We start from the raw sequence: 9,880 nt of genomic DNA, 5'->3' as shown, positions 1-9,880 counted from the left end.
CTTTAGAGTCCGAGAAGAGAAGAGACCTTTAACCGCTTTTTCTTTTTTCTTTTTTACGAAATATATTAATAAGTTTGTTTTCCTTTACCCACTTGATAGGCAAATCAATAATAGAAACTTAAATAGATATATGATTCAAGTAACAAGTTTGTATCTTTGTTTTTCCTTGTCTAGGGACAGAGGCAGCACTAGAGCAGGAAACCAAAGACCCTATCCTGACTAAAACAGAGAGAGAAAGAGCTCTATGAAAAGTAGGCAGGGACTACGACCCTTCCCAGCAGGAAGCAGATACAGAAGAAGAGATCTCCCGTCCCTCAACATCCATACTAAGAAAAAGGGGTTCATGGCTCTTAGGAAAAGGTTAGGCAGGAAAGTTAGATAAGGGGTTTTGGGTCCACCTGCAAAGATACTGAGGCCATCCTAGTCTAGAAAGGGTACCCCTTTTCTGCCCACAATTAAGCAAGCCAGAAGGCATTTTTGGTCTAAAAGTAACTCATACAAGGAAAGAGACAAGCAAATAATTGGGTACAAGTTTCAGCCAGTCACTCACACCTGTGCAATGAAGACCCCAATGACCTTCAATTCAACTGAGCCTCATTATACCATCATTATAATGACACATATGTCTGGAAGTTAATTGATATCAGTATAACAGACTGAACTCATCACTTGCACAGAAAGCAAGTGAAAAATAACCACTCACAGCAAATAGGGATAAAAACCCCAAAGACTTTGTAACCAGGCCTTTGAGCCATTCTTCTTTTGCTCAGACCTGCTTCCACATCTAGAAATGTACTATTTCTTCTAATAAAGTTATTCTTTTCTGCTATATTTTGGTGTCTTGCTCAATTCTTTGTTCAAGACATCAAGAACCTGGACAACATGTCAAGAGAGGAACCCCACTCTCCGGTAACAGCGGTATCCATCCTTCCTCTGTGGACCCCACCCCCCACCCCAGTGTGCAGATGCAGCACCATCATAGCTGAGACATCATCAAACTAGATAACAGAGGTCGCTCTGCCCAGAAGATTCCTTGAAACCCCGCTTCCCCCAATTTACGGCCCTACCCAAACCACATTGTGTCCTTGGCGAGTCCTACGCAACTTGCAGAGTAAGCTCCAAGACCCACACTAGTGGCAGCTAACTTCAGTTTCTGGTGTGATTTCTTGAGGCAACTATAAGAACAGCATCTCTGGATTGCTTGCTGAATCTTAACAGGTGGCCCTAGAGGGACACAGGCCGGGGCTAAAATTGGCCTACAGCTGAACCCCTCTGGAGACTGTGCTGCTGGACATAATGGGAAGACAAAGAAGCAGAAACCATAGGAGAGAAGAGAACAGAGATCCAGGAATAATGGAGTCAAGTAATCTAACAGATGCAGAATTCAAAACACTGGTTATAAAGATGACCAATGAAATTAAGGGAAGAGTAGATGGACTCAGTGAGAACTTTAACAGAGATAAAAAAAAAAAAACATAAAAATGGAAATGGAAATGATAAAAGGAACCAGTCAGAAATGAAGAACACATTATCTGAGATGAAGAGTATATTAGAGGGAATGAACAGAGTGGATGAAGAAGAGGATCAAGCCACCAATATAGAGGATGGGGAAGCCAAGGTCACCCAATCAGAATGGCAAGCAAAAAGTAGCCAAGAATATAATAATAATTTAAGGAGTATGGGATAAAATTAAGTGTAAAAACATCTGTGTAATAGGGGTACCTTAAGGAGGAGAGGAAGAACAAGAAGTGGAAAAGCTATTTGAAGAAATAATGATAAAAAACTTTCCTAACTTAGTAAAGGAAATAGATATTCAACTCCAGGAAGCTCAGAGAGTCCAAAAAAAAGATGAACCCAAAGAGGCCCACACCAAGACACATCATAATTAAAGTGTCAAAGGTTAAATACAAAGAGAGAATCTTAAAAGCAGCAAGAGAAAAGCAGTAGTTACCTACAAAAGAATACACATAAGACTGGCAGCTGATTTCCCAAAAGAAACTTTGCAGAACAGAAGGGTTTGGTACAAAATATTCAACATGTTGAAAACCCAGGACCTACAACCAAGAATACTTTACCCAGGAAAGCTATCATTTAGAGATGAAGAGCTTCCCAGACAAAAATAAGCTAAAGGAATTCATCAGCACCAAGCCACTATTACAGAAAATGTTGGCGGGGCTTTTTTAAGAAGAAATAACATGTACCCGAATCATGAATAAAAAATGGTAATAACTACATATCTAGCAATGGCTACCTCAAATGGAAAAGAATTGAGTGCTCTAACCAAAGGATAGGGTAGCTGAATGGATAAGAAAACAAGACCCCTACATATGCTGCCTACAAGAGAATCACTTCAGATGAAAAGACATACACAGACTAAAAGGATGGGGATGTAAAAAGATATTGCTTTGATGGATCTAGAGGGTATTGCGCTGAATAAAATAAGTCAGATAGAGAAAGACAAATACTACGTGATTTCACGTACATGCAGAATCTAAAGAACAAAATAAACAACAATAACAAAAACAGAAACAAACTCACAGATACAGAGAATATTTTGAGGGCTACTAGACAGGAGGAGGGTTGGGGGAATGGTGAAAAAGGGTGAAGGGATTAAGAAATACAAATGGATAGTTACAAAATAGTCATTGAGTTATAAAATGCAGCATTAGAAAAATAGTTAACAATATTGTAATAAATATGTAAGGGAGAAGAGGGGTACTAGATTTAATGGTGTGATCACTTGAGCTCTAATCATTATGCTGTACAACTGAAACATATATTATTATTGTATGCCAACTATAATTGGAAAAAAAAACTCATTGAATTGTACAATGTAAATATGAGCAACTAATTGTCTATTTTATTTCAATAAAGCTGGAGGGGAAAAAAAGAAGGCATGTAAAATATTATTCTGTTTATCTAAAATTACACACACATATATTTGATGCGTATAGAGAGATGTAGGCAAAGATGGTCCTCAAAACATTAATATTGATTAACCTTAGGTGGTAAGTCTTAGGGCAACCACTGTTCTCTGAGTCATTATTAGTTCAGGGTCCCACGATTGCTGCAGTTCTCTTCAATATTCCTATGGCCCCAGAGTCCGCAGAAGCACTCAGGTCGGACAGATGAAGGAGAGGAGAAAGTCCACCTCATTACGGACAATGAGTTGCCCAGGGTGGATGCTGTCAGGCAGCGCCAGGCTGGAGGTCATTTCCCAGGCATCCACAAAGGCCACGCGGAGGTCAGCAAAGGCAGCTTGGAGGAGCCGGTTCATTTGGAGGGTGAACCAGTCACTGCCATACACAGACTTGTAGCCGGTGTTGGCCAGCTTGATGACCACGAGAGTGTGGGGCTCCCGGGCCAGCAGCGCAGCCACAGCTGCCCGGATCCCTGCCAGTCTTCGCACAAAGATGGATGGAGGGAAGGTGGTGAAGTGAGCGCCCAGCCCCAGCACCACCACGGTTTGGGGGCCCCCGGCCAGGCCCCCCAGCTCCCGGACCACAGAGTGCAGGGAGGCCACTGGTGTGCGGCGGGAGCGCAGGGGCCAGCTGTGGGCCCGCCAGTTCAGCACTATGCCCCGATTTGTCTCCACGGCCATCAGAGGCCCTGTCTGATATGGGACATGTAGATCCACCGGCTTCAGGGCTGTGGGGAGATAGAGAGAGAATGCTTAGGGTTAATAGGACTGTGTTCTATCCTCTTGTACAAATGAAAAATCTAGTTTTCATTTCCTAGGACATAAGCCTTCTGTCTCTAAACCCAAATGTTTCCCCACATTCCCCAAGTTTTCAAGTTTCCCAAAGATCTAGTATCCATCCAAACTCCTATTCAATTTGCTTTTATTTCTCTAAGGCATTTGACTTCCCTATGCTGAGTTACCTCTTCCAAAAACCTTTCTTTCCTGCTTTCTGTAACACTACATTATCCCGTTTTTTCTATCACTCTGGTCATTCTTTGCTCAGTTGTTTGCTTCACATTTTTCTTGCACTCTGTAAACGAGGCAGTCCCTAAAATTCTATCACTATTATCCACATTTTTTACTGTCTTCTTCCTTTTGAGGAATTCATTCACTTCTACCTCTTCAGTTTTTGTCTAAGAACTGATGGCTTCCTGAGCTTCGACTCTACACTTCCACTTGCCAATCAATATCTTCTCTCAGTCCACCATGGCCTCGAACATTTTGTACATTGCCTCAATAAATGAATCTATCATTTCTGCACAAATCTCTCTATGTCCTGAACTTCCCTCTACTGTCCCATGCCAGCAGCTATTGTTTTGGGAGACTTTCCAATGTTTTATAGTTTTTTTCTTAGCTCTCCAGGGGGAAGCCTTTAATCGTACTTGGTGCCTTTCTGTGTTTTAATCCAAAGTCAAATAATTCACCAGGTCCTATTCATTATTCATTTTTAAGGCTTCCTATGTCCGATTCTTGCATCCAACTTTTAGTTTAAGCTCTTAAGAACTCTTAGCTACATTTATCTAACAATATTTTATATGTAAAAATTGGCACTGTTCTGGGTACTTTTGAATACAACGGTGAAAAACAGACAGACATCCTTGCTCTCATGGAGCTTACTGTCCCTTGGGAGAGAAAGAGACTTCCTGACATAGAAGGGAGGTTAGAAATTTTGAGCAACTAAAAGGAGGTTGGTGCTTCTGGAGCATAATGAGTGCCATGGAATGAGGTTAGAGATGTAGACAAGGCCTGGTCATGTAGTTCCTTATGGATCATGGTAATAATTTTGATTTTTGTCTCAAGAGAAATTAGAGCCCACTGAAGGTGAGTAACATGATCCAATTTACATTTTAAAAAGCTCATGCTTGTTACTGTATGGAAACCTGGGGTGGAGGCAGAAGTACTAAGAAGTGAAATAGGAGCCCAGTTTAAAAAACTTTGTGATAAGCTTAGCAATGGTCAAGGATGGGGAGAAGTAAGAGATAGAGGCAAGAGAGTGGGTTCCACATATATATATTTTTTCTTTTAGTAGATAATTTTTTTGCCAGATTTATTGAAATATAATTAACAAATAAAAATTGCCTATATTTAAGGTGTACAACAGGATGGTTTAAGATGATTACTACAATTAAACTAATTAACATATTTATTACTTAGAGTTACCTTTTGTGTGTGGGGAGTGAGAACACTTATTAAGATCTACCTTTCTACAAATTTCAAACATACAATACAGAATTATTAACTTCAGTCACCATGCTGTACATTAGATCTCTAGAATTTATTCATCCCGAATAACTGAAACAGATGTATTTTTGATGTAGAGGAGACAGGATTAGATAATTAATTGGATACTAGCATCAAAGAACAGGATATATCAGTGAGTCCCTGGTTCCTGGTTTTAGCAATTGGCAGACAATGGTACTTACTGTGATTTAGGAAGTCTGGATTATATTTTAGTGATTGGGGAAGGGGGATGATGATCCAGAAGTTAGTGCTGTATTGAATTTTTGGATGCTTGAGAGACATTGACATGGAGATATAAAATTGGCAGCTGGAGTTCAGAAGAGAAGTCTGAGCCAGAAAGATTAATTAAATTCACTGTAATTATGTATGGCATCAGAGCCACAGGAATGGGCAAGATCACTTAGGAAGATGACAAGGGGGAAAAGAAGAGTATCCAATAATAACTTCAAAAAACTTTATTATTTAGAGGATGAGTAGAGAAGGAGAAGACTGAGAAGAAAAGACCAGAAAAGTAAGAAGAAATTAAATACAAGTAGTTATATAATAAAGTCAATAAAATAAAGTATTTATATTTGAATGACTTGGAATTCTCATTTATTCGATTAAGACAAAAATCCAAACTAAACCACATAGGCTGTTGAAGCTATGAGGAAATAGGTACCCTTATTCATTGCCATTGGACATATAAGATGGGAGTTTGGGGCAAGATCAAACAAATCTACTTTGTATTTACTATTTGAAACATACAACTACTCGGAGACTATCCTATAGGACCACTTGAATAAATACTAAATACCATATGATGAGATTATTCACAGTGGCATTATTCATAATAGCAAAAACTTGAAAAGGACCAGGTGTCCAGAAATAAGGGACATTCATACAATGAGTCTTGTACAGCAGTAAAACAAAACAAAACAAAAAAAGTACGAATAAAGAGATAAATCCCAAATATACTAAGTGGGAAAAAAGGAACAGAATATTCTATGCAATATGTCATCATTTGCTAACGGCGCACTGTGAGATCTGGCCCAAAGACCCTGATGAAGACAACTGAAAACAGTCATTTAAAAGCTTTAAAAAATTATCATGAGAAGAGAAGAATAGAACTGGAGATCAAAGAAATAGATTAGGGCTGATTTTAAAGTAGTAGTATATGTGAGTAAAGACAGCAGAGACATGAAACTGCTTTTGCCATTCTCAAGCAGTGGAATGGCATGGGTCAAAGTCCTTTGGCAATCAGTTTCTGCTTTTGGCTGACCTGGGATCATTTACCAATCCACGGAAGTTCACTGAAAAGGCAGATACGTATTTTTTGGCGGTTTTATAGGCTGGCACAGTAGGGGTTGGAACTTAGCATCCACCAAGCAAGAGACTCTAGAGTAACATTCCCTGTACTGGGCTAGAAACTGAAGAACTTTCACTCTGGATGTTGGTGTGTACTGCACTTTCAGGGATTATTTAGATGACTCAAAAACTTCAAACCTTGTTCCTGAAATGTAAGCACTTTCGGATGTCTGCCGGAATAAAAACTCTTATTCAGAATAAGATAACATTGCCTTAGATCTTACATTATTAGCAAAAGCATTTTGTCAAATAAAACATCCAGAAAACAAATATCACAGTACATATGACGAAGCAAAACAAAACAAGCCAAAGGCAAATAGAGACAATAGACAACTGAACAAAGCCTATGGGAACTCCAGATACTGGAATATCAGACACAAATTGTAAAGCAACTGTGCTTATTATTTCAAGGAAATAAAAGTCTACTTTGAAAATCTCAGCAATGAACCAGAAACTGTAAAAGAGATATCGGAGATCTGAAAAAGAATCATCTAGAAATTATGGAAGTAAAAAATACAGTAAAATTTAGAACCAATGGTTGGGTTTAATAGCAGATTGGACACAACTGAATAGAAAAGTAGTGAGTTAAAAGTAGTGACTTGTGCCACTAATACACAAATTGGAAAGACCCAGAATAAACGAAGAGGGAAAAAGATGAAAAGCACAGAAGAGAGGGGAGATACAGAGATTAAAGTGAAAAAAAATAGAACACAATTTAATTGGCATGCCAGAGAAAAGGAGGAAAGATAAGAGGTAATATTTGAAGAGCTAAGGGCTGAGAATTTCCCAGAAACAATAAAAAACATAATAAAGGTCACCAATCTACTGTTTCAAAGATTTCAACAAAGCCAAAGTAGAATTTGTTGAAAAATCCATATCTAATCACATTTGACTGAAAATATATAAAAAAATCAAATGAAAAATAAGAGAAGACAAAAATTACCAATACTAGGAATGAAATAGAGGCTATCGCTACATACAACAGACATCAAAAGTATAAAGGAACATTACAAACAACTCTGTACACACAAAGTTGACATCTTAGATGAAATGGACCAACTTATTGAAAAGCACAAACTACGACAACTCACCTAATATGTAATAGATAATTTGAATAGCATTATAACCTTAAGAGAAATGTAAATAACTTAACCAAATGAAATGTGTGTGCCTTATTTGAATCTTAATTCAAACAAATCTAGTAGAAAAAGATATACCATGCAAACAGTAACCAAAGAAAGCTGATTTAGACCATAAGGCAACATCATTTCTAGAAATAAGAAAGGTTTCATCATAATGGTAAAAAGTTTAATTTGCCGGGAATCTGTAATAACTCTAAAAAGATATGTATCTGATATAGCATTAAATAAGTAAAGCAAATTTCAAAATACACACAGAGAAAAAACAAAAATTCACAATCATTCTGGGAGATTTTTATACATATCTCTCAGTAATTGGTAATATAAGTTGACAAAAAATTAGTAACGATGTAAAAATTAGAGCAATATGTTTTAAAACATAGTCCTATTTAGACAATAAAGCTATCAATTGCAGAATTATGTGGAACATTTACAAAATTGATTTCATACTGGGCCAAAACCTGAGTATTATCAAATCTCAAAATATTTAAAAATTTTAAAATATATCCTCTAGTCACAATGCAATTATATTAAAAATCAGTAACTAAAATAGTATTACCAGAAAAATATATCATGTTTTAATATCTCAGTTGAAACCTGATTGTATTATAGATTCAATATAATCACAAAAGAAATTTATTTATTTTTCTTTTTTTGCAATTCCACAAGTTGATTAAGAGTCATGTGGAAGCACAAAGGACCAAAAGACTACCAAGGCCTTTTCAAAAGAGAACAAAAATGTAGGTCTTGTCCACTAGAAATCCAGAATTATTACAACACTATGGTAATGAAGACTGGGTGGTGGTGGTGCTGGTTTAGACAAATAGATTCACTAAAGAGAATAGTCCCCAAGTAGATGGACATATGGACATCTGATTTATGATGAAGAATGGGGAAAGGATGAACTTCTCAGTCAATGGTGCCAGGTTGATCAGGTACCCCAAAATATCCAAAACTTATTTTTTTAAAAGGTGTTCCCTCATAACTAATCAGAGAAATTCAAATGAAAACCACATGAGCCACTACTACACACTCATAAATTTTGCCAGATATTAAAAAATGATAAGCAAGAATGTGGAACGACAAGAACTGCTGGTGAAAGAGTAAACTGGTAAAACTGCTTCTTAAAAATTGGCAGAATCCAAAAAGTCTTAAAGATACATCTACTCTGATCAGCAGAACTACCGCCAGGTGACATCTTATAGAAACACATGCTCCTGTGAACTGTAAAATTACACATACGAGAACATTTATAGTAGCATTTTTCGTGATAGTTCTGTTAACGGTAGAATGTAAAAATATAGTGTGATATAATCATACAATTACATACCATGTAACAGTGAAAATGGATGCACTACAACTACATGAAAGAATATGAATGAATCTTAAATACATAATATTGAGCAAAAGAAACCAGACACTACAGAATTCATAGCATATGTTTTCATTTATGTGAAGCTAAAAATCAGGCAAAATTCACATATATTGTTTAGGAATGCCTAATAAATTGGCAAAACTATCGAGAAAAACAAGGGCATAAATATTATAAAAGTTAGAATAATGAGTACCTCTAGAATAATAAGAGAGAGAAGGAGTATAACTCCAGGGAGACATAGTATCAAGAGGGCTTCTGGAGTGAGGGTTGTGTTCTCTTCTTGTTTTGGGTGGAAGTCATATGGATGATCACTTTATGACGATTTGTTTTATGTGCTTAACTGTTTTATGCACTTTCTCTGTTTTGTAATAATTTATAATAAAATTTTAAATAAAATTATGCACACCCACTGATGTATATACATGCATATATATATAAACTTAAAGTCTATGATGATGACACCCTGAACATTCCCGATCTCGCCTGATCTCGGAAGCTAAGCAGGGTTAAGCTGGTTAGTACTTGGATGGGAGACACGTTTTGAGAGGCAGGTATAGAAATAAAACTTCTCTTTGCATAATTTTTTATATAGTTTTGACTCATGTACAAACAATACATATTCAAAAATTAAATCTGAAAAGGGAAATTCCTGAAATTGGGAAAATAATGAAAAAAAAAAAAAAACCCTAAATATTTATCAAATAGATGACAACCACACAGAGAAAGACTTCAATTGGTGGCTATGTCTCTTAAGACTTTTCAATCTATCAGCTCCCCATCCTCAATCTGATTTTTTTTTTCCCAATAAATTATCTG

At 36.9% G+C, this 9,880-nt stretch overlaps 1 protein-coding gene across 1 annotated transcript in view; it reads right to left on the bottom strand.

Moving 5' to 3' along the window:
* Window positions 1-3,115: 3,115 nt before the first annotated feature.
* The window catches only part of LOC102890097 (NXPE family member 3), a 29,303-nt gene continuing 22,538 nt past the window's right edge, over window positions 3,116-9,880 (bottom strand). Inside the window, exon 5 of the mRNA XM_006918636.1 lies at window positions 3,116-3,648. Within this exon, the coding sequence (XP_006918698.1) occupies window positions 3,116-3,648 (533 nt within the window). The remainder of the gene's footprint in view (window positions 3,649-9,880) is intronic.

Source organism: Pteropus alecto, unplaced genomic scaffold, assembly GCF_000325575.1.
Source record: "Pteropus alecto unplaced genomic scaffold, ASM32557v1 scaffold68, whole genome shotgun sequence".
Taxonomy (NCBI): domain Eukaryota; kingdom Metazoa; phylum Chordata; class Mammalia; order Chiroptera; family Pteropodidae; genus Pteropus; species Pteropus alecto.
Note: the sequence above shows the minus strand (reverse complement) of the source record. Positions and strands in the feature narration are given on the sequence as shown.